At 42.6% G+C, this 25,110-nt stretch overlaps 1 protein-coding gene and 1 long non-coding RNA gene across 3 annotated transcripts in view; one reads left to right on the top strand and one right to left on the bottom strand.

Annotated features, from left to right (window-relative positions):
* Window positions 1-16,675, bottom strand: part of ANO3 (anoctamin 3) — a 242,787-nt gene extending 226,112 nt beyond the window's left edge. For both annotated transcript variants that reach the window (XM_082231876.1, XM_082231877.1), the window contains exon 1: window positions 16,184-16,675. In XM_082231876.1, the coding sequence (XP_082088002.1) occupies window positions 16,184-16,337 (154 nt within the window). In that variant the 5' untranslated portion in view covers window positions 16,338-16,675. The remainder of the gene's footprint in view (window positions 1-16,183) is intronic.
* On the top strand, window positions 97-20,544 carry LOC309527815. Its single transcript, XR_014217372.1, has 3 exons — window positions 97-403; window positions 19,499-19,594; window positions 20,436-20,544. It is a non-coding gene; the product is annotated as an uncharacterized lncRNA (long non-coding RNA).
* The last annotated feature ends 4,566 nt before the right edge of the window (window positions 20,545-25,110 follow it).

Below are 25,110 nucleotides of genomic sequence, written 5' to 3'. Positions count from 1 at the left end.
AGCTGGCCTCTTTCCCCATTGGGATACAAAAAAACTGCACAGAGCTGAAGTAGCAGCTGTGGGGAGCAAGAGAAAGCTCTCTCACTTCTGCTTTGTCCCCTACTCCTCCCCTGGAGGCAGTGATGGCAACCATGATGGATGGCTTTAAAAGAGGATCATGGAGGAGAGGGCGATCAACAGCTACTAGTCAGGATAGCTGTGTTCTACCTCCACAGTTGGAGGTAGCAATGCTTCGGAATACCAGTTGCTGGAAACCATGGGAGAGGAGAGGGCCTTTGTGCTCATGTTCTGCTCCCTGATTTCCCCCAGGCATCTGGTTGGCCACTGTGAGAATGGGACACTGGACTGGATGGGCCGTTGGCCTGATCCAACAGGTTATTCTTACGTTCTCCACTCTCATGAGGTATGCACAGTTTTTGCTTTCTTTGAGGGCTTTTGTATCTTCTTTCATTTTTAAGTTTTCATTTCTTTCTTTCTTTTGGGGGTTTTGTATCTCTTTTCATTATTATCACTGTATATTTTATTTTTCTTGAGCATGCTTTGGAAGTCTTCTGAGTCCCCTGTTGCATATTTATTTGTGTTTGAGTGCTGCTGTTTTCAGTATTGTAATGTGTATGGGTTGCTCGTGCGTAAGTTGCCGCCTCTCCAGGCTTTGTTGCCTTGCTAAACCTTTCAGTCTGGGCAGCCCTTCACTTCGTGGCTGCCTCAGTCGCTAGCAGAATCCGTCAGTGGGCGTTTCTTAAATCTTTTCCAACATAAAAGTTGTTTGACACCCAGTCTCCTCCTACTCTCTCTGCGCGGAAGTCTTCTGCGCAGGGTGGGTGTGGGTAGCAGAGGGCCTGTGCTCTCCCCTCTGGTGTCCGGTGAAGAGTCCTGGAGCCCTCTCGCCGATTCTCCCATCAGCCCCTCTATATCCCTGGTGTTGCGCTGATTTGCTTCCCCATCTGCGGAGCTGCCTCTCTCCCTGCTGGGCCCTTCTCCAGCATCATTTGAGAGCCTTCCCTCCGCCTCTAGCTCCGATGTCAGTTCCCTGACAAGTATATAAGCAATAGCACTCTACCCCTGAAGAAAAAGCTGAATGAAGATGACCCTACCAATTATGCTTCTTTTCTTGTCTTACATTATGCCTTTTAAAATCAGGGGTAGATGACTCTCAGTGTTAGTTTCTCTGCATTTTTTATTTTATTTTTCCGGTCTTCTGTTCAGTTCACCACATTTCTGTATGAGTTTTCACTTTTAATAAATTCCTCATTAAAGTCTGTTAGCATTTTAGTGTATATTTGTCCCAATATGCCCATGTTTGTGAGCCATCTTTCCTAATATAATTCAGTAATTAGTTAGGGTTGCCATATTTCAAAAAGCGAAAATCCGGATACAAAGGTTGTTGAGCTCTTTTTCTTTCTCTTTTGGCCCAAAGTTGTTGGGCAAAATCTCCAAGGAAAAAAGTTTTAAAAAGGAAAATCACCAAAAACTCCAACACTTCCGATATGGAATACCAGGCACCTGGGTTTCCCCCGACATTTTAAGCCGCATTTAGACAATTCCACCCAGACGCAATTTTTGAAGGACAAATCCTGGGAAATTTGGGACGTATGGCAGCCTTATAATCAATGCATTTTTATGCACACTTCTCTCTAATACATACATTTTTGTAAACATATTTTGGCAGAAGAATTGCACTGCAAAATTTAGAGAAGTGCAATGGAAGTGTTTTCATCTGCATTGGGGGGGGGGGGGATTAGACAAACTAGGTGCACAGAACCAAATTTCTCCCCTGCTCTCTAATGTTGCACATAGCACTGTTGTTTGTTAGTGTTCCCTTAGCCTATACTGTAGAATAAAAACAAGCCTGAATAGGCAGTGTTAGGAAGGGAAGCCTTTCCATTTCAAAAATGTCAGGGATCTTGTCCTTTTTCGAGGAGTTTAGATGGCTGAGTCTATGTCTGCTGACATAGGCAAGCTGTCCCCACAGAAGAGGAGAGGGCTTGAGTGTAGAGGGGGCTGAGTCACCTGGTAACCAAGAAACAAACTCTTGCTGAGACTGAGAGAGAGAGGCAGAAAGGGAGTGAGAGGGAGGTCTGAGACAAGTTACCCATTCCTCCTAGCCATACACCAGCATACAGTGGTAGCTCGGGTTACATACGCTTCAGGTTGCATATGCTTCAGGTTACAGACTCCACTAACCCAGAAATAGTACCTCGGGTTAAGAACTTTGCTTCAGGATGAGAACAGAAATTGCGCTCCGGCGGCGCGGCAGCAGCCGGAGGCCCCATTAGCTAAAGCGGTGCTTCAGGTTAAGAACAGTTTCAGGTTAAGAACAGCTCTCTGGAATGAATTAAGTACTTAACCCGAGGTACCACTGTATCTTGATAATGTTGACCAACACAATTCAATACCTGCTGAATCAGCCAATGCCATTTACATATTTTGCATGCCAACCAGTGCCGCCTACTATACAGTATGCTCTAGGAAAGATGGCCTCTCGTAACAAAAAAGACAGCTGCCTGTTGCTGCCCCGTCATAAATCACTGCAGAGTTTTCCTTTAAATAGACTTGGATTTGTGGAACTGCCCCCCTGTCCCCATCTTAAAAGTAAATAGTTCATTAGTGGGAGGAAGAGCACACAAGAGAAATGGGGCCTTTGGGAAACATTAAACTTCTATATCCAGCGTAGTTTCCATCTGTTTCAGCCATGCAAGGATGTAAGTCATGAACCTTGAGGGCAGAGGTCTATGACTCAGCACGTTAGACTTCTGCGTGAGCTTTAAATTACCCACTGGCAACAAACCCTCGGCATTTGAGGAAAGAGTATTTCAACTCTTTAGTCATATAAATCCCCCCTCTCTATATATATGAAAGCTGCATCCACCCCCCCAAAAAAAAAATCAAGACAAAGATCTTTAATATTAGCACAATGTGGTCCTTCAACATGACTAGAAGTGACTGGGGCTTTCATGTTGGTACCAAAGGGATTAACTTGTTATTTTAGCATCTAATTCAATTTTTTCTCTCTCTTTTTAAGAGCCAGTGAATGTACTGATATTGCCAGAATCCCATGGATCATTGCATGCAAGGGCTGCCATGATCTATCTGCCTGGGGACACAAGGCCACAAAGTGGATTATGTTCCTAGGGGGAAATATGCTTTATCAATTGTTATTTATTTATTTTCATTTCTATATTGCCCTTCCTCTTACAGGAGCTTAGTGGAAACCATGTAAGACTTCAACCGATACAATAAAAGCATCTACATAGTACATTTTTACCTAGTGCAATACCAGCAGCTGAAATCTGATTAAACATTCATGTTTCAAAGGCCCAGATGAACAGCAATATCTTTAACTGGCACCTAAATACCATCAGCATAGGGAACAGACATGCACTGTCAGGGAGGGAGTTTCACAAATGAGGGCCTGCCATGGAGAACACCCGTCATTACTCACCACCCTGCAGACCATAGAAGTACAGTGGTACCTCAGGTTACATACACTTCAGGTTACATACGCTTCAGGTTACAGACTCCGCTAACCCAGAAATAATGCTTCAGGTTAAGAACTTTGCTTCAGGATGAGAACAGAAATCATTCTCCGGCGGCGCGGCAGCAGCAGGGGCCCCATTAGCTAAAGTGGTGCTTCAGGTTAAGAACAGTTTCAGGTTAAGTACAGGCCTCCAGAATGAATTAAGTACTTAACCTGAGGTACCACTGTAAATAAGAATCCACCTTATATCTCCATATAAGGTGAACAATCCTACTATATGTCTCCCCAAAATGGCCTAGGAACAGAATGGAAAGATTCTGGAAGACCATTGGTTTATCTATATTGTCTGCACTGACTGGAATTGGTTCTCCAGGATTTCAGGCATGGTTCGTGTTATGTATTCATGTAGTCTGTTTTTGCCTGAGCTCGAGTCTGGACTAAGGATTCTGAGCTCCTGTGTTCTAATTCAATACAGGATATCCAATCACAGAACATTTCAGGATTTGGGCCTCTGCCATTGGCCCAAATCTGCCATTGACGCAGGTGGCGCTGTGGGTAAAACCTCAGTGCCTAGGACTTGCCGATCGCATGGTCGGCGGTTTGAATCCCCACGGCGGGGTGCGCTCCCGCCGTTCGGTCCCAGCACCTGCCAACCTAGCAGTTTGACAGCACCCCTGGGTGCAAGTAGATAAATAGGGACTGCTTACCAGCGGGAAGGTAAACGGCGTTCCGTGTGCTGTGCTGGCTCGCCAGATGCAGCTTGTCACGCGGGCCACGTGACCCGGAAGTGTCTGCGGACAGCGCTGGCTCCCAGCCTATAGAGTGAGATGAGCGCACAACCCTAGAGTCTGTCAAGACTGGCCCGTACGGGCAGGGCTACCTTTACCTTTTACCTCACTGGCCCTTAAACTCTGAGTCATGAGTCGCAGCTTGGAAGTTTAGACAGCCAATCACATTGGGAGTGTGAGTGGCCCAGGCCTTCAGAAATGTATATGAGCAGTTCTTGCTGTTATCACTGTGTCTTGCCTCGTGGGAACCCACCTACACTTCAGGTCTCTTCCAATTGTAACTGGAGATACCAGGAAAGTGGGGGGGGGGGGGGAGAGGCAAAAATTGCACAGGTGGAGCCATTTCTAGTATGGAAATACAATTAAGGGAAATGCTTCTTCTATTGACATTCTGTCTGCAAGACATATTATTACTTGTGTCTGGCCCTTCCAACACACCCATCCACAATCAGGATATAAAATTGCATATTGCACAAAGCATATGCTAATGTTGCACATATCTGTTACCTCTTTTGCAAGACAAGCAGAGAGCCTAATCTGCTTCTAGGTCTAGAAAATCCTGCTGGCATCCCTGCTTAGATATATTTTAATTTTAGTTATTTATTTTCACATTCAGTGATCTTAGAGGAGGAACTAAAATGACAGCTATCTCGGGCAGGAAAGGTTCGATGTGCATGGCTCCTAATGTTTTCTTTCCAGGCTTCCAGGGTCTTTCCATTCTGTTCCTAGGCTGTTTATTTGGGACATATAATAGGATTGTTCACATGTTACAGGAACAAAGGTACAAGCTGTCTCTCTCTATGACATTGTCCTCATTTTTTAAAATGGTGAGCATTTCTCCCTGACAGCCAATCTCAACTGGTGACAATGTACTGAGCTACCTTTCAGAATTAAGAGTCTCAATGTTAGCCATTTCCTTTTTAAAATGACATGCATGAGTAGGGATAGTAGACTGTCTCTTCATTTTACTTCTTATGCTCAAGGCTCTTATTACAAGGATGTGATGCTAATTGAACATTACACTTCCATTTGGACTCCTAGGTAAAGTCCAAATTAAAAATGACAACAGCTCAGTAAGACATCTATAGTTATCCTGCTACCTATCAGTAATAATGAAATGGGTTTCACAGAATCCAGAGGTCAGAGAGACTTCTAATAATTTATATTCTACTTTGCAAGTCCACTACATAATTATTTCTCTTGGCAGCTTTGAACTTGGCCTTGTGTTCCTGGTCACAGCTCTTTGAAAAAGATGGCTGCTGAATATTGATCTTAATTGCATTAGCTGTCACAAGAACAAGATTTTACATATATAAATGCTTGAAATCCAATTTCCTACCATTTTCACTCTTCATTATATATATATATATATATATATATATATATATATATATATATGCAGGTTTTGGTGTCTTCAGGTGTCTTCCCGTGTAAGAGTCGGGGTGTCTGGGCGACGTTTCGACGAGGTCTCACTCGTCATCTTCAGGCTGGTGCTTTCGGCTTCTTGTTACTGGAACAGAGCAGAATCTGGTGTTTGAGTTCCTATAAATACTGTTGAGGGGTGTGGTGTATAGCCTCCAACGTTCTGGGCAGAGAGGAAGTTCCTAGATTAGTGTGCCTTTTCTTCTTTTGTTCCTTAATTACTTGAGGGATATCTTGAGTGAATTCATGAGTGATATTCTGAATACCACTGGGTGGGTCATTAAGTGTAGATTAGTTGCTAAAGCTTTTGTGTCTTGACCTCTTGAGCTTGTGAAGAGTTTTTCTGAGAAGATGGCTGTGCTGCATTTAGTTGTGCTCTGGCTTGGCTTCGTGTATAGGGGCGAGCTGTGGTTTTGTGCCTTGTGCCAGCCAGATCTGTGTAGGGATTGCAGGGGGGTGCAGTGGACAAAGATACAAACAGATAGAAGGAGCACCTATGGGATCACCCCTCTCACCGGTCATCGCAAATTTGTACATGGAACACTTTGAAACCAATGCTTTAGACAAGTCAGAACACAAACCCAAACTTTGGCTCAGATATGTTGACGACACCTTTGTAATTTGGCCACACGGGAAAGAAAAACTAGATAGCTTCCTCACACATCTCAACAGCCTACACCCCAAAATACAATTCACTATGGAAATAGAAGACAACAACCAACTCCCCTTTCTTGACGTCCTAATCTACAAAAAACCTGATGGCTCCCTAGGACACACTATCTACCGGAAAAAAACACACACCAACCGCTACTTACATGCACAATCACACCACCACCCTGCACAAATAAACTCCGTAGCCAAGACTCTCATCTCCAGAACCAAACGCCTGGCTGACAAAGACCACTTGACAACTGAGTTACAGAATCTCTCAAATGTGTTAATCGCCAATGGATACCAGAAAAACAGGGTTACGAAGCTAATCCAAAAAGAAACACCCCCCAAAAACCAAGACACAGAAGAAAACAATGGCATGGCCCTCCTTCCTTATATCAAGGGCACTACAGACAAAATTAGCAAAATCCTCCATAAACACAATATCAAAACAGCCTTCTGCACCAACCAAAAAATAGCCAATATCCTCAGAAACCCAAAAGACAAAATCCAGCTGGAAAACCAAGGGGTCTATGAAATACCCTGCAAAGTCTGCCCAGCCACGTACATTGGACAAACAAACAGACGAATAAATGCACGTATCGCAGAACACAAGAATGCCGTCAAAAAAGAAGAAAAAACTTCCTCTCTTTTCCAACACATGAAAGAAACAGGACACGAAATTAATTTTGCAGATTCCAAATTGCTCTTTAACATGGAACATCACCACAAGAGAATAATCATGGAAGCCATCGAGATAGAGAAACACCCTCACAACATGAACAAGCGTGACGACACGTCCCGCCTGCCAGACATCTGGAAATTAGCCCTCCCCACAAAAACCGACACCAGAACCAGAGGCACACAGAACGCCGTCACCAATCAACCACACCAGACCCAAACCCAGACCCTCTCCACAGACATATTACAGACTCCATCCAGTAGCCAAACTATAGTGGCACCTCCGGATGCTGCACCCCCCTGCAATCCCTACACAGATCTGGCTGGCACAAGGCACAAAACCACAGCTCGCCCCTATACACGAAGCCAAGCCAGAGCACAACTAAATGCAGCACAGCCATCTTCTCAGAAAAACTCTTCACAAGCTCAAGAGGTCAAGACACAAAAGCTTTAGCAACTAATCTACACTTAATGACCCACCCAGTGGTATTCAGAATATCACTCATGAAATCACTCAAGATATCCCTCAAGTAATTAAGGAACAAAAGAAGAAAAGGCACACTAATCTAGGAACTTCCTCTCTGCCCAGAACGTTGGAGGCTATACACCACACCCCTCAACAGTATTTATAGGAACTCAAACACCAGATTCTGCTCTGTTCCAGTAACAAGAAGCCGAAAGCACCAGCCTGAAGATGACGAGTGAGACCTCGTCGAAACGTCGCCCAGACACCCCGACTCTTACACGGGAAGACACCCGAAGACACCAAAACCTGCATATATATATATATATATATATATATATATATATAGTGTATGAGTGAAAATGGTGAAAAATTGTATTTCAAGCATTTATTGCAAAAATTAAAACCAGGCCAAGTAGACCGAACCCAAGACTTTCATAATCTGGGTCCAAAACTGAATACTTGTAGCCAGTGCTATTTTTCTAGAAAAAGAGGTGCTAGAACTCACCATGAACACCTCCCTTGTTCTCTTTGAATGGCAATGGTGCCAACCTGAGAGGTGCCAGAACTGAGTTCCAGCAAGTTCCAGCTGAAAAACGGCCTACTTGTAGCAGACTTGAATACTATGTACAGTCATGTTGCTTACATTTGAGAACCCAAAGAAGCCAATTGACCAACAGGGTTCTGGAAACTATAGCACTATAGTCAACAGCATGAAAAACCCTTTTACTTAGCTGTGAAGTCACGGATAGCCTCAAGCAAACCTCATTTTCCTCGGTTTAAGCTTCTCCCATTTCTTAGAACCAAACTAAGATGACACATTACTCATGCAATTAGCAACTGAAGGAGCACAGGGTTAAAGCAAATGACCCCAACCCCAACCCCCCAATGCCAAGATCCCAAATACAGATCGGACTTGCAAAAAATATCATTTTTTCTTTCACCATTAATTGTACATCAATTACTATGTTCTGTACATTTTTCTCCCTCAAATCCATAAGCAATCAGCACATTTGGTTTTAACAGCAGTTGACAAGCTTCCGTTACAAAAGCAAATATTGTTAAATACCCTTTATTCCACTTAATAGGGGAAGGAATACATACTGATTAAGAACCTCGAGTGTTTGAAAATAGCCATCCACAAAATGTCAAGCAAATTTGTCTGTTAAATTCATCACAACATAAACAAACATGCTGTTATAAATCAGGTAGTTTAGTCAAATCTGTTTCAGATATATATTAGGTTGGTTAGCACATAGTGCTAAACCATAGTTTAATATTACAAGAATGAGTCTCCAGGACTCAAGCACTCTCCATTCCCCTGGAAAGGCTGTGAGAAGGAGGTTTGAACTTGAGTATCCACAATTTGCCATGTTGTCCTTGTTGAGATACTGCCAGGGAGACAAAGTCCATCATGACTCCACGTCGCCTCCGGACGTCCATTGATCTCCTGTAGACACGCAGTATCAGCAATTAGCGACACGAGCTCCAGAAATAGCTTGCCACATTCCAGAGCTGATGCACGCTCTATCAGCAGATAATGCACAGCGAAAGATGCACTAAGGAGAGCATTGTTTAAGTTTATTCAGCGTTGGTCAGAACAAAGAAAAAAATGGAGAGACTTCCGGGTTGGCGCGATCTGGAAATGGCGGATTCCCTCCGAGCTGCGGAGGGAATCGGCTCAACTGAGGACGGGTCTTTGCCGCGCCGGCGACGCGGGGACCCTTAAAAACCACAGGCGTGGAAGCCTGCAGACTGAAGACTCGGTGGGCGCCTTAAGCACCCCCTCCGATTCACGAAGAGCCTTTTTAAAGGCTGCGGAGAGGATACGGAGGGCGGCGTGGCGCTGAGAGTCGATCGCTACCTCGGTTGAGTGAAGCCGCGAGCCATGACTGGAGAGCGCTGACTTCCTTCCTTGAAATTCAGACCGAAAAGAATAACCCGTGAGTAAGACGGAATTGGACTTTAAGGATATTATCCTGTGAATTTGAGACGACCGGGGTGTGTGCTAAAAGGAAGTCTGCACCCCCCCTTTTGCAGACGATCTAGAGCAATGATACAAGAACTAAGCTGGAGAGCCTACCCTTCGAGGGGTGAGTTAAAAAAGACATTAACTTCCAAGATTTGGCAAAAAAGAAATTTTGAGTAGAAGAGTGGAGTTTTGGAAGTTTTCTTTTCTGTTGCAAACAACCCCCCCCTCCCGGGCCCGGGAGCGTCCTGTTTTGGAGCTTGTGTAAGAGGTGCAGAGTTTGACAGCTGTCAAAGCTGTCAAACGGACAGTTTAGAGCGGAAAAATTCTTGTTTAAGATCCCTCTGGACTAAAATGAGTTACAATTGAACTAAAATTGTTGGAAACAAAGTAACAACAATAAGTTAGAGGATTGTTGGAAAAAAGAACACCAAGTAACCAGATTCCCTCTAGGGGGAACTCTGCGAAATTACAATGGCTGTGGATGGAAAGATACTAGTGGAAATCGAAAGAATGTTTCATTTGGTGGGAATCTTACAAGAGCAGAGTCTGGCTATGAATAAACAACTTATGACCTTGACTTCTGGAACAAGCAGCTCTGCTGAATGTAGTGAGGACCTGAATGAGAAAGAATCCACAGCTGCATCGGAAATGATATCTAAAGAAGTGGAAGAGACTAAACAAGAAAAAGAGAAAGTAAAGTTGGAAAGTACCAACCAGAAATTGACACCTGTGGAATACAAGCAAGGAGACTTTTGGATTAAATCTACCACAAATCTGCGAAAGATGCAAAAGACGAAAGTGGAGGTCCCGGGAGTTTATGGAATACAGGAACTTAAAATAAAGAAATATAATTGGGGCCTCCACTCTGACTCTGACTTTGATTTTGAAGATGCAGGCTTTGTGGAAATTTTCCAGCAGCTGTTTCCAAATACCCTTATGGGAAGAGACTATGGGTTGATGGTGACAGAACTCTTTCGAGATTCAACGACCGACATAAAGGATTACCAACAAGACCGGCGGAGAGGGACTGAAAGAGACTTGAGAGCCTCGGACGTGAGGAACCCAGGCTAAGAACTGACATTTTGGACATGTACTGGGAAGGGACGAAAATCGGGGATGGGAGGGAGGGAAGAATGGAATTTTAAAAATACTCAAGACCATGGGGTTTACTCAATATGATCTTTATCTAAGACAACATGGGAAATCGATGGAAGGGAACTTGGGTCCAACTTAGAAAAAATTTATTTTTCTTTATAAAAGGTGTAATATTAAGATGGTTAAGATGAGAAATACCAATTTGCTGACATAATTTTGGGAATTGGGATGCAAGAGAGGGGGTGGGGGGAAGTCAGGGAGCAGGGTTAGGAAAATAGGATTTTCTGAAATTATACATGTTTTTGTCTTTTGTCTTTTTTTTTGTGTGTGCATATGTCTATATAAAAGGTGAAAAACCAATAAAAATCTTTATAAAAAAAAGAGAAAAAACATGACTGCCTGCTTCAGTGTTCAGGCACAGAGAGAGAAACGAAAGCATAGACACAACAGAAACATCCTGTGAACAGGAAATACGCAGGCTGTGACACAAACATCCTGCTCCCTTTTAAGGTGAAACGGAAATATCCTAACATCCCTAACCCAACAAGCCAACTTCAAACTATAGTTTATTATGCTGGCAGTTTTTCACCAACCATAGTTAATTTAAAATTAACGTGGAAGCTTCTGATCTCCTTGTAGCTGTATCAGAGAAAGAGAGGAGAGGGACAGGAGGAGCATGTATATTAAATATGGAAAGTTATATCCGAAACATACATGAATGTTACATTTCTGTACTGAGATGTGCATGTTTGAATATAAAAACAGAACATCATGCCTAAGATAATCTCGAGCTTTGACAACACTAAATAACTTTCAGAAAGTGCCTCTGTGTGAAGCAGAATTAACCAGATACAGGTTTAGCATTCTAGTAAAAACTGGGCTTTGAGATGCTGCCTAGAAACAATCAATGAACTAAGAAAATAAGGTCTTATATTTTGGCTGCAGTAACAAAGCCCCATTTTTATCAATGGTGATGGCTTGGTATGTGTAAATCTCTCCTAGGAGACAATATTCGGAATGCCAGACAGAATTTGTTTACAGTGATTCATTCAAACCTTAGCTAAACCATAGCAACATATATATCAAATGACTTTCTTCCTACTTTAAACCTCAGAGAGAATTACAGTGCCATTTGAAAAGAAAAGCAACCCTCAAGAATCTGATTAAGATAAAGTTCTGGTGCTCTGAAAACGCTGATAATAAATGCTGTCACTTTTTCAACTCATCTCTCATTGTACTTTAGTCATTCTTTGCAAGAGCAACATTCATCAACATGATACACATTGTTGTTAAGTTGCTTTTTAATCCATCTGCTGTGAGAAAATAATGCTTAACTGATTGGGGCCACTGTTGGGAAAGCTTAGACAGAACCTGAAATATGATTCCCAAGTTGGCAAAGCAGGCTGGTTCTCACATATTACCCCCCCCCCCAATCCATATAGTCTGGTGAGCAGTGGCAGGGAATGATATAGTTGGAGAGGACTGGTGTCCAGGTGGATGTAAATCTTTTTCTGATCCTCCATCTAACCTGCAGGCACCTAGCGGCCTGATTACTGTGTTATTTTCAGGGCAAGCCCACCCATAAGGCAAGGTGAGGCTACTTAGCAGTGTCTGTGAGTGCATTCATATTGGGTATTTGTAATTTCCTCCTCTGGTGATTAAGCAAACATGCATAATTGCAAGTTATGCAGTATTTTTATACGGTTGCCTACTTATCATTGGTAGTGGTGGGGAAAGCTGCCTTCTCCTATTACGTTAGCATCAGTTCAATGTCCAGAAACTAGCAGTGAAACTTTTCACAGAAATATTATTGCCTGTAGTGTCAGTTGCCGAAGATCAAATTGTTGAAGACAGGACTAAAAGGTTCAGGTTCAAAAGCTGGCAATCTTATTGTCTATGCAGTGCAACACTAACTTTGGCTTAGACTTGCAAACCAGTGTTGGAGGAGGAGTAAAATAGTTCTCAGGCACATGGTGTCAGGATGGGAAAGAGCTGGAGAGGCAGATGGGGGGGGGTCAGCTATAAGAAGAAGCAAGAGCGAGAATAAAAGGTGGAAGTTCAGCACTAGTCTGGCAAGTTCACAGACACATCCCTAGACGGACAAAACTCTTGCCAAGCGCCATGAGGTTTGGGGAAATGTTTCAAGCAGATCCATGAGTCTTTAAGAAATGATGTTGTTGAAGTAAAAACACAGAAGAATATTACTAGACTCAGCCTTAGCTGCATGATAATGGTAATGAAGTAAACTCAAAACTTTAAAAAGTGTTTCAAAGGGGGCCTTTCATTGGCTGCAGTGATGCAACATTGCTCAGCTGTCATTGTGAGCAGCAACATTCAGGACTAGAGAGTCAGCAAAAATATTGCCTGAGGTTTGGCTATACCTTGCACTACGTCGAGAAATTAAACACAAGATGTCCATACTTTAGTGCAGGGTTGGAGAATCTCAGGCTTGAAGGCCAAGCATGACCCTCCATGCCACATGATCTGGCCCTTGGGGGTCATAACATGCCACACCCTCTTTCCCCAGGCCACACCCCTCACCAGACTCGCTCCACATCCTCCACAAGTACTTTTGCTTTGTTGGAATATGCCTTAATTCAAACGTTTCTGCTATGATATGCTTAAGGTTAGAAAGTGCAATTGCTAAGTCAAGTTCAGCGGAAAACAAGAACCCAAATCCATTTGCTTCAAGCTGTATCTGCGTGTGCATGTTAAGTACAGCTTACTATAGTTTACATTTATGTTCTATTCCTATGAGATGGTTCCTCTTTCCACTAAACGAAAGCAGATCCATGTTTACATTCAGGTGTGGTATGCTTCTTTTGCTTGTACTTCCTGGGGAAACAAGTGATTATACATCAGGTGCAGACATAAGTCAGTCAGAGACATCCCCTGTGAGTCATGTAAGATGACATTCATTATGAAATAGGCTACATACTACAGTTAAGGAAGGCAAAGTAGAGATCCAAACTACAGTTCTTCAGTGAGTGAGCCAGGAATAACGTGAATGGAATTAATGGGTGGGTGGGTACATACTCTCAACAATTCATTAAACAGATGCTCATGAACATTTGTGATATTGCATTGTATTTTTCTTATTTATTTTGAGACAGCACCAAGGGACCTCTCAATTAAAAAAACAGGTTTTGCGTAGGCAAAAGAAACCCCTCTATAAAATTCAGATCTAGATCAATCTTCCACAAAACCTCTTCTTCTCTACAGCCCCCCTTGCAATGTGTCCTCATAACAGTCTGCTGGTGCTTTGGCACCAACTCACAAACTAGCAGCAGATCTTGGCCAGCTATTTCTAAATCACTATTTTAAAGCAGCAGACATCTATCCAATGTATAAAAGAGTCTAGGTTGGTGGTGGCATGTTTCAGATGGTCACACTTGGGAATAATGAGCCACAAATGTCTCACACAGAGATCTGTCACTCCTCCCTTCACAGCTCAGGAAATCAGACAATGCAGCCTTTAATTAACCAAAGTTTCCCATTTCATCCAAATCTAGAAAATGCAGTTCCCCTTTTGGAACATGCCATGATATTAAATCAATTATAATATCCTAGTTTGTTATGAAACTGGCAACCATAGATTCCAATTTGGGTAGACACATAGATGGCAAACTTGGCTGCCCCATCACAGCTTGGTCGCCTTCCACTCACACCCACATTGGTGAATGCTGATTCTATAAAGCTCATCTACAAGACCAATCATCATCATCTTCCCTACCTGCCCTACCATAATATGTGTGCAAATGTGTGTGCATGGGGGGTGGGGAGGGGGAAGCCAATGACAAACAGAGAAAGTTGACATTGCACATGAGGCCTGGTGTCAAAGTAGATGGAGTCATGAAATTAGCAAGCCTTATATTGACCCTTCCCTTTTGCAATGGCCAGATGTGTGTGAGACCCATTCCTGGGAAGGACTGAGAATATATGCAGAAAAAAGGGTTTTTAGCTATTCTGTATAGAGACCCAGATAAATCTTTGAGGTTTTGTCATCTCATTTGAAAGTAATAATGATAATTTATTATTTATACCCCACCCATCTGGCTGGGTTTCCCCAGCCACTCTGGGCGGCTCCCAACCAAATGTTAAAAACACAAGACAGCATTAAACATTAAAAACTTCCCTAAACAGGACTTCAGGTGTCTTTTAAAAGTAAGATAGTTGCTTATCTCCTTGACATCTGATGGGAGGTCATTCCACAGGGCAGGCGCCACTACTGAGAAGTCCCTCTGCCTGGTTCCCTATAACTTCACTTTTCGCAGTGAGGGAACTGCCAGAAGGCCCTTGGCACAGGACCTCAGTGTCCAGGTTGAACAATGGGGGTGGAGAAGCTCCTTTGGGTAAACAGACCAAGGCCGTTTAGAGCCTTAAAGGTCAGCACCAACACTTTGAATTGTGCTCGAAAATGTACTGGGAGCCAATGCAGGTTTCTCAGGACCAGTGTTATATGGTCTCGGCGGCTACTCCTAGTCACCAGTCTACCTTCCGCATTCTGGATTAATTGCAGCTTCCGAGTCACCTTCAAAGGTAGCCCCATGTAGAGCACATTGCAGTAGTCCAAGCAGGAGATAACTACAGCATTCACCTCTCTGACGAGACAGTCTGTGGGCAGGTAGGGTCTCAGTCTGCATACCAGATGGAGCTGGTAGACAGCTGCCCTGGACACAGAATTGACCTGTGCCTCCATGGACAGCTGTGAGTCCAGAATAACTCCCAGGCAGCACACCTGGTCCTTCAGGGGCACAGTTACCCCATTCAGGACTGGGGAGTCCTCCACACCAGCCTGTCCCCAAAGAACAGTAGTTCTGTCTTGTCAGGATTCAACCTCAATCCATTAGCCACCATCCATCCTCCAACTGCCTCCAGACACTCACACAGGACTTTCACGGCCCTCAGTTGTTCCGATTTAAAAGAGAGGTAGAGCTGGGTATCATCTGCATATTGATGAACACCCCTGATGATCTCTCCCAGCAGCTTCATGTAGATGTTAAAAAGCATGGGGGAGAGGACGAAACAAGTGAGAGCCCAAGGGTCTGAACACTCTCCCCCCAACACCACTTTCTGAACACTGCCCAGGGGGAAGGAGCAGAACCACTGTATAACAGTGCCCCCAGCTCCCAGCCCCTCTAGACGGTCCAGAAGGATGTTATGGTTGATGGTATCAAAGGCCGTTGAGAGATCCAGCAGAACTAGGAAACAGCTCTCACCTTTGTCCCTAGCCCGCCAGAGATCATCAACCAGCGCAAAAGTATATGAAGATGGACAATGTGGATGTCCTTATTGTATATACCACCAGCACCTGTTCCCCTGTGTCCCCTACCAGTTCAAAACGTTGATTAATTGCACAGATTGCAGCAATATAATAACACATTGTAGGACTAATACAAATCTTAAGTCTAATATAAAGTGCAGTCTTTCCAAATGCCTTTATAAACAAACAGACCCAGAAGTCTTAAAGATCTAAATGGTCCATCTATTGCACAGGATGCCTTTAACCAGCCCTGTTAATTTATCCTGACACATATAACTGCTAGTTGTCAAAAGCCCGTTACACATCTGATTCCAGACACATAATTAGATAAAAAGATGGCACTTTAAAATGAATTTAAATTCAGGCTTACCACTGGGCAAAGAGACTGAGGAATGAAGTTCATGTTTGCACCAATCCACATGTGAATTGCTGAAGTTGGTCTCAAAAATTTCTGGCTGAGAATAACATCTGCCACCCACATCTTCAGGAGAGAGTGTGTCCAGTTCAATTTTCTCAAGTGACATCGCAAAAATAAAAATTAAAGTTTGATAAAAGTTTCAGTTATCCGCTGGTTATGATGAAGTGACACCAGGTGAATCCATGCCTTGGCTGCCAAATAAAAACTTCAAGAAAATGGCCAGGGGTTCACAAAAAACCAGAATCAGTAATTCCAGTAAAGTGGATGCAAGCTCAGGTATATCTCCTGGACTTCATAGTTTTCTCCCAGGATTAAAAATGAAACAAAACCCCAAACCCTATTCCTGTTAAGAAAGGTTTTCTATACTTGTGTGACAGCAATGCTATGGTGTCTCTGTGTGGCTCCTGAAGAAATAAACAGGATAAGTGGAGACATCTGTATGCTTGCTAAGATCTGCTCTTAATAACTTTGTTTTAGCAGCCCTAATTCACATTTCAATTCTCATTTGTTGAGCTGGGAGGGGCTTAGTCATACCAATGAAAACAAGTGGATTCCACATTGCAGTAGGCAGCTGAAAAGTGGAAGTTAGTTCTGCCAGAATTCCCAGACCTTCTCTACTGGGAAATTTGCAGCAAGGTACCTAAAATCAAGAGCAAACATATGCTTGAGACCAAATGATGTACAGCTGCAGAATCCATGCCCCCAAATACCAATGATTTTCAGCAGCCCAGCATTAAAAAACTAACCATTTCTTGTGTTTTTAATGGTATTATTATTATTATTATTATTATTATTATTATTATTATTATTTAGTTATGCCAATTGGTGTGTGTCATTGTGGTTATACACCTTGTGCTTTTATGTGTGGAAAGGTAAGGTGTAAATATAAGTAATGAAAATGAATCAACAAGTAATTGTTAGGCTCACGTGTCTTATGGTCGTCATGATTTTAAGTAGAAGGTCATGATCACTGGTGTATTTTCACATTTACAAAGCAAAAGCATACCCTGAAAGCATTGTTCAGTCATTACGGAATCCTGTGTACTTTTTTCAGGGCCTATGTCAAAGTTTAGCAACCAATAAGCACTCAGCAATTCTCAGGAAATTGGCCAGTGACCCTTCAAGGAATCAGAATCTATCTCTTACCTATTCCTGCCATAGAAAATGTGCTCCACTAACCCCTACACCATACATTTAAAGCACATGGATTTCCCTGACAAAATTATGGGAAGTGAAGTTTGCTCTCCCACAGAGCTGCAATGCCCAGCACTCTTAACAAACTACAGTTCCCCGGAGTTTTTGAGGGAAGCCATGTGCTTTAAATGTATGCTGTGGATGTGACTCATTTCAAGAAGGAATGTACCATAGTATTCCTAATGTTTTCTCTCCACTTCTATCCCATATGCCGTGCAGATGTACAGAGCATCGCACATCAAAAGAACTTGTTTTCTTCTCCTCCCTCCCTTCAGTGCCTGCCCCACTTTCCAAGCCCAGATGAAGAGTGCTAAGAGAGGCACCTTCTGGCCACAGTAAGAAATTGCAACACAATGTAATACATTGACTTCGCGTTGAAGTTATTCTGGGGCTTTACCGTTTCCTGTATGCCACAGCTGAGGAAAATTAGGCCAAACGGTGGTTGATAAACTAACACCACATCAACGGCGTTCATTAGGATAGTTCCTGATGATAGTTCATTAGGAACTATAACAAAACAAAAGGCAGTCACAAGGAAATAATCCATAGATACAAAAATTACCATCCCGTGTAGATTTTGGGTGCCTTCCACTGGACAAAATACAGTCCTTGGAGATCATAATTAAGTATATATTTTGCATGACATTTTCCCTTTATGGCAAAAAAATTAATTAAGAAAAAGGGAGGAAACTTAGAAGCCAACACTATTATCCTGTGCAACTGATGTACTTGTCTGATAGCAGTAAATTCAATCTCTCCAAATCTCCTCAAGGCATAATTTTGTGATGCTTGTTTTGTGGATTGGATTCACAGATAGAGAGAAGCCAATCCTTGCCATCAACGAGGCCTTGGGCTGATTAACATCCTATACCCTTTCAGATGTGTTGGTGGGAAAAGGTTCGGGGTGGGGAGGTATTGATTGGTTTGTTTTTGTTCTTTTTTATTATGTATTTTATTATTATTATTATTATTATTATTATTATTATTATTATTATTATTATTCTGCCCTATAGCCAGAGGTCTCAGGGCAGGTCACAGAAAAGATCAACATAAAAGCCACAAAATATACAGTGCTTTTTTTTCCCTTTTGAAAATGTTTAGGGTTACTCTCATTTTCCTACTCATATTGAAATACTCCCCCTCAACGAGGCCAAACTTAGATTCACAAAATGATTAGGGGTATGCGTACCTCCACGTCTCCCCAGAAAAAAGCACTGAATATATATAATAAAAACAACAACCCAATAACACCCAATAAAAAAGTGCCACTATTTAAAAGGGTATAGGAGGTCAATCAGATCAACCAAAGGCCTGGTTAAAAAGGAAGGTTTTTGCCTGACGCCTAAAGGTGTATAATGAAGTGTTTTTATCTTGTGCCTTTGTGCTGTGAACTGTCCTGAGATCTATAGATGAACACATTTAATAAATAAAATAAAATAAATAAAACATTGCACTCACTTTCAACTCCAAATGCTGGCTTTTTCTATTGAAGGAGGGCCCTCTACCCCTTTGTCGTCTTGCATTGAACCCCTTAATCCCCCCCCCCCCCACAATGGCTCATCATCCAGGATGTCACCTCACCAGGAGGCTAGCCTGGCTATTCCAAGAATGAGAAGCCTTGATTAAATCCCAACACTTGCTGGATCCAGGGATTAGAGGGGTCCGGCACCCATTTTAACACCCCAAATGCATAACATTATGTTTTCACTTGGAAAATGTAATCTCCTGCTAGAGGGGCACATAAATTGTTAAAGTAATTACGATATGCAAATTTAACTGTGCAAATGTTTCAGGTGATCATGATGACATTACCTGGGACATGGCTAAAGCAACAAATGCACCCATGCCCCACATCAAGATGTGTTTTGTTACTATTGCTTTAATTCTCTAGAGTCTAGATGCTTCCTCAGTTTAGCACCAAAGTAAAAAGCCTAAGGGTGTTTATTCTGGTGCTGAAATGATTGACTCCTTCCTTTTCATAAAAGTAGTCATCAAAAGCCCATCTCTGAAACGGCAAGGTTAACAGCCACCAATAGCATGTGAACTGAATATCGCCTTTGTAATTTTTAAAAGAAAATGCAGGCCTATTCCTCAAAGACAAAGCTGCAGCTAGGGCCTGATTATTTGGATAAGCATTACATCTCTCTTTCAGCATTCTCGCCCTCAGAGGTAATTTTCTTTTCTTTTCTTTTCTTTTCTTTTCTTTTAGTTCAGACAAGCTTTTATCCTTATTGTTGTGCAATGGAGAGAAAGCAGGGCTTGGAAGGCCTGGAATTAATTTCCACTTCTGAGAAGAGTTCTTTAGGTGGCCTTGAGCAAGTCAGTCTAAAGTGAGAGTGTTTATGAAACTGGCAAAGTAATGATGAATGAGAGGAGGATCGTGGAATATGCTGCACTTGAAAAGTGTTACATAAATATTTCGTAGAATCACAGAATTGTAGAGTTAGAAGGAACCCCAAAGGCCATCTAGTCCAACCCCCTGCAATGCAGGAATCTCAACTAAAGCAACCATGGCAGATGGCCATCTAACCTCTGCTGAAGAACCCCCAAGGAAGGAGAGACCACCACCTCCCAAGGGAGTCTCTTCCACAAACAGCTTTTACTGTCATCCCTTTTCCATAACAAGATACTTGAAGGAGCATCTATCTCCTGCCTGGCTCCCAACCTATCTAGGTGTTCTCAAGGGTGAGCAGAGGTCCAAGTTGGCATCCTATGTGACAAGTCACTCTATCACCATTGCCATTTGGAAGATGTCCTACCTATTTCAAAAAAGGACGCAATGAACTTTCCTCCTTTTTTTCTCCTCAAAATTACCGCACACATACCTACGTTTCACTTGGTTTTGGCACTCTGGGTGAATTATAGTTTTCATTCCATAGACTTCATGTTCCATTGGACAGTTCGCAATTGAACTGCAAATATTGTATTATGTATAAGAGCCCCTCTTCACCAATTCTCACTCTCTCATTTGCCATCTGCCAGCTATGATAATAATTGTACTTCATTTCAGCCTAAAATACTCATCCGTCACTTGAAGTCCATAATTTCCCCTGCTGATCTGCTTGAATATAGCAGTTATGCCAAGACCAAAGAAGGACCACACAATTCATCACTAGAAAGAAGAAAAGTGATCCACGTCTCCTAATTCTCCTGGTAGAGTGCATATCTATTTTCATCCCTGTGTTGTATTGTTTCTCATTTCTAAACAGAGCTGAATAGATTGTTTTATGTACAGTCATACCTTGGTTCTCAAATGCCTTGTAACTCGAACGCTTTGGCTCCCAAATGCCACAAACCCGGAAGTGAGTGTTCCAGTTTGCAAACTTTTTTTGGAAGCCGAACGTCCGACACAGCTTCCGCAGCTTCCAATTGAATGCAGGAAGCTCCTGCAACCAACTGGAAGCCACACCTTCATTTTTGAACATTTTCAGAAGTCAAATGGACTTCTGGAACGGATTCCGTTTGAGAACCAAGGTACAGCTCTGCTTCTGAAATGGGAGGAGGCGTGAAAAAATACAGTGGATTTTACTATAGTATTTATTTTGTACCTGATTCCACAGGTGAAGAACTTTAGTACTTAGACAGGAAGAGGAAGTGGTTAGAGGCAAGATCTTCTGAATACTAGTTGCTGAAAACCAGAGTAAGACCCCATTACTCAGCGTTTATGTCCATGCACAATGAATGAAGTAGAGGACTTCATACACTTCTTTTTCCATTGCCCTATTTATGAGCTAATAAGACCTAAGCTCCTCCTCCTGATCCCGTCCACCATTACATCTAAGGAAGACTGTTTGAAATCGCTTCTTGTGGACGCAAATCCCCAAATTTCACGTGGGGTGGCAATCTTTATAGTGCAGGCTCTGAAACTCAGGGCTACTCTGACTGGGTAGTGTGTCCTAGACCCGGACCTGTTTTAATTTTATTAGTTTTTCAACCCAATGTGCCGAGACTATTTTGGGGCCATTTTATGTTTTATATACATCCGCATTTTAGATTCTTGGCGTTGGCAACCAAATCTTTACATTATTGTATTGTTGTTTTATTGCTATAGCCAATGGCTGATGCAAATAAAGATTCATTCTCATTCTCAATCCCCGCAACGGGGTGAGCTCCCGTTGCTCTGTCCCTGCTCCTGCCAACCTAGCAGTTCGAAAGCACGTCAAAGTGCAAGTAGATAAATAGGTACCACTCTGGCGGGAAGGTAAATGGTGTTTTCGTGTGCTGCTCTGGTTTGCCAGAAGCGGCTTAGTCATGCTGGCCACATGATTCGGAAGCTGGCCGGCTCCCTCGGCCAATAGAGCGAGATGAGCGCCGCAACCCCAGAGTCGGCCACGACTGGACCTAGTGGTCAGGGGTCCTTTAGCCCATCAAGACAGCTTCTGTTGCCAGCTTCAAGACTTTGAAATCTGGTGGTAAATGCAAGCTCTGCTGGGATTGGTTCCACTTTGGAGCTTCCAGAACTCCTGAGGGATAGTAACTCATGGCAAAAACAGGACTTGAGAGTGCCACTGATCAGCTCGCTCCTTTGTTGATGCTTTTGCATTTGTAAACCAGCTTGAATTCAAGCCAGTAAATCCCATAAGCATGGATTCCCCCACCCCGGCACTAATAATAATAATAAAGAGCTAACAACTTGTAGCCTTTTCACGACATCAAATGTCTGCTGTCCTCACTGCCAAATGATAGGGCCCATACAAATGCACTTAGTTTTCCTCTTCTCTGCAATGGTTAGAAATAGTTAAAATTAGTGCCGGATTTACATATAAGCTAAACAAGCTATGTATAGCTTAGGCCCCACTCTCTTGGAGCCCCCCAAAAGAAAATTAAAGGAAAAAAATTGTATTTCACTATTAATATACTTCTTAATTGTATTTCAGTTCAACAATTACTTTGATAAAATACATATTTTGTTATGTGCAAATGGCTTTAGATACCTATTAGGTCCATAAATTGCCATATAGCATATATTCAACACAAAAAGCAGTGACAATTTGTTGTTGACAAAGGAAAGCTAGACATATAAAGGGCCTCATTCCCTTCAGTAGCTTAGGGCCTCATCAAACCTAAATCCGGCCCTGGTTGAAATGGATGTTTTAAAAGAATCCGCTTAATTGAAATAAAACAAACAAGAAAAGGCTCAAAACTTATATACAAAACAAACAAGAAAAGGCTCAAAACTTATATACAGTATATGTTGGCAACAGCATTTTTGTTCAAAGAACTGAGAGGCTAAAAGAATGTTACCTGGATTTCAAAAGCACCTCATGAATGAGTAGATAAACAAATTAAAGCATTCATTGTTCTGCTGTTTTGTTTCAATGCGTATTCAGCCTGTTTGAGAAACTGGGTACAAAATTGGATTGAACTACAAGACTGACTACTGTAGCTTTTACATCCACCTGGGCCCTATAGTGTCTTTGAGAAGCCAAAGGTGGCAGCAGCAGACTGAAGTGGGTTTTATCAGCTATGTCTGAGAGCCAATTTCTGGCAGAAATATAGCATGGGCGGAAAGTAAACGCCACCATATCTACCCCTATTCCATGTTCCTGATGTAGACTGGGATGCCCGCAGTCCCCTTTTCCAAAGATTTTGGAAAAGTTCTGCTGAAGATATTTTATTTATTTATTTTGTTAAAATATTTATACTCCAGCTTTTGACTGGAAGACCCTCCAGACAGTGTGTGAAACACACTTTAAAACAATACAAGAAATGTAAGCTACAAAATAAAATAAAGAGCAAGATAATATAATCTCAAAAGAAATAAAAATGGGGGGGGGGAGAGAGATTTAACATCCCGCTAAAGCAAAAGTTCCATCAGCACAAGCATTTCTCACCAATTTAGCTTTCGTGTGTGCGAGAGAGATGTAAAATACGACCTATCATATAGGAGGAGGAGGAGGAGGAGGAGGAGGAGGAGGAGGAGGAGAAGAAGAGGAGGAGGAGGAGTTTGGATGTAATATCCAATTTCACTCTCCTTAAGGAGTCTCAAAGCGGCTAACATTCTCCTTTCCCTTCCTCCCCCACAACAAACACTCTATGAGGTGAGTGAGGCTGAGAGACTTCAGAGAAGTGTGACTGGCCCAAGGTCACCCAGCAGCTGCATGTGGAGGAGCGGAGACGCGAACCCGGTTCCCCAGATTACGTGACTACCGCTCTCAACCACTACACCGCGCTGGCTGAAAGGTGATGGCCTTTCAGATATCCTGGTCCCGAGCTGTTTTTGGATATTTATACATACGAACCAACACCTTGAAGTTGGCCTAGAACAATTGAAGACCATTGTAACATAGGAAGGCAATTGGGCATTTCATACCACCTGCAGCTTCTAAATACTCTGCAGGGGCAATCCTGCCTCTACAATCCTGCTCTATTAGTTTAACTGGAAATGAGTACCGCAAACGTACTACAACCCAGCAGGCCCTACAATGATACACAAATGCCGGCAGGCACCTTAGACACACATAGGCACCCACCTTCCCTCCACCAGCAACATTGCCTTCTTTCTGTGGTAATTAGACTTCATACACAACCCTTTTATTGTGATCAGGGAGTGCTTTTGACAGGGGGGCACAACCACAAGCAGGGAAGGAGCAATCCTCAAATCACCACTCTTCCATTGTACTTACGCTTTAAAGAAACCTTCTATCATAGAAAATAGAAGGCTTCTTTGATGCCTATTTGTGACTCTGGGGTGTGGTTTTAGTGAGGAGTCACATGTGTAGCTCTCCTCCCCTCAAAAATTGCCCCTGTTGTATGATTACAGCTGCAGGAGGGGTGGGACAAGGGATGCTGCAGGTGTCAGGGAAGGCAACTGTGGAGATCATATTTTGAGCCTATCAACTAAGGTGTGGATTATCTTTTCCAGGAAGCAGCATACCATGTGGCACACCAGGTGAGCAAAAGCATTCCAGGCCAAGGTCGTAGCTTGAGCATCCAGGAAGAAGCCTAGATCTGGAAGCACTGCCCAAGCTGCACACCTGATCCTTCAGATTACAACCCCACCCAGAAGAGGTTGGACCCTCAATCTCATATCACAGTGGCGGACTTTGGGATCTTAAATTTCAGTGGTGCCCTTTGTGACACTAAAATTCGGCACCCCCTGCCTTCCACACCCCATTCTTTTTTTTACAAAAAAATATTATTAACCGACCAATCAAATCAAATCAAATCACATCACATAAATTCCGAATTACAAAGCCGAATTTTAAATTTTTGTTGGGGTGACCCATATTTCAAGTTCCGAAGGGGGATTCCGATCATCTTCTTGCTGCTGTGTTAATATCCACAATTCTGTCCAAATAATGTTCATAATTCTATCCAGTCTTATCTTGCTGTTTCCACATCTCATCTTGTTCATATATTTTTCTTTTTTTTCCTTTATGATCTCTTCTGATAATCTCCTTAAGCAGGTAAACACCAATTATAATCCTGTGTGAATTTTTTCCGTTCATCCAGTCATCATATCAAGATGGTTTCCATATATCATCACTTTCATAAATAACAGCACACTTTCCATCATTAATCTCGCAAGTCTGTCGCATTTTAGTCCCACTGAGGAGGCTCACCCACAATATGAAAACAGACTTTTCCTCCTCCCAGACATAAATTTTTCAACGGAACTTCCCAAGGTGGCGACGATATTTTTTACTGCGTCATTCCAAAGCTCTTATGCTTTCCACGGTCTT

Source organism: Podarcis vaucheri (genome assembly GCF_965113315.1).
Source record: "Podarcis vaucheri genome assembly, chromosome: 1".
NCBI lineage: Eukaryota > Metazoa > Chordata > Lepidosauria > Squamata > Lacertidae > Podarcis > Podarcis vaucheri.
This window is presented reverse-complemented; position numbering and strand designations above follow the sequence as displayed.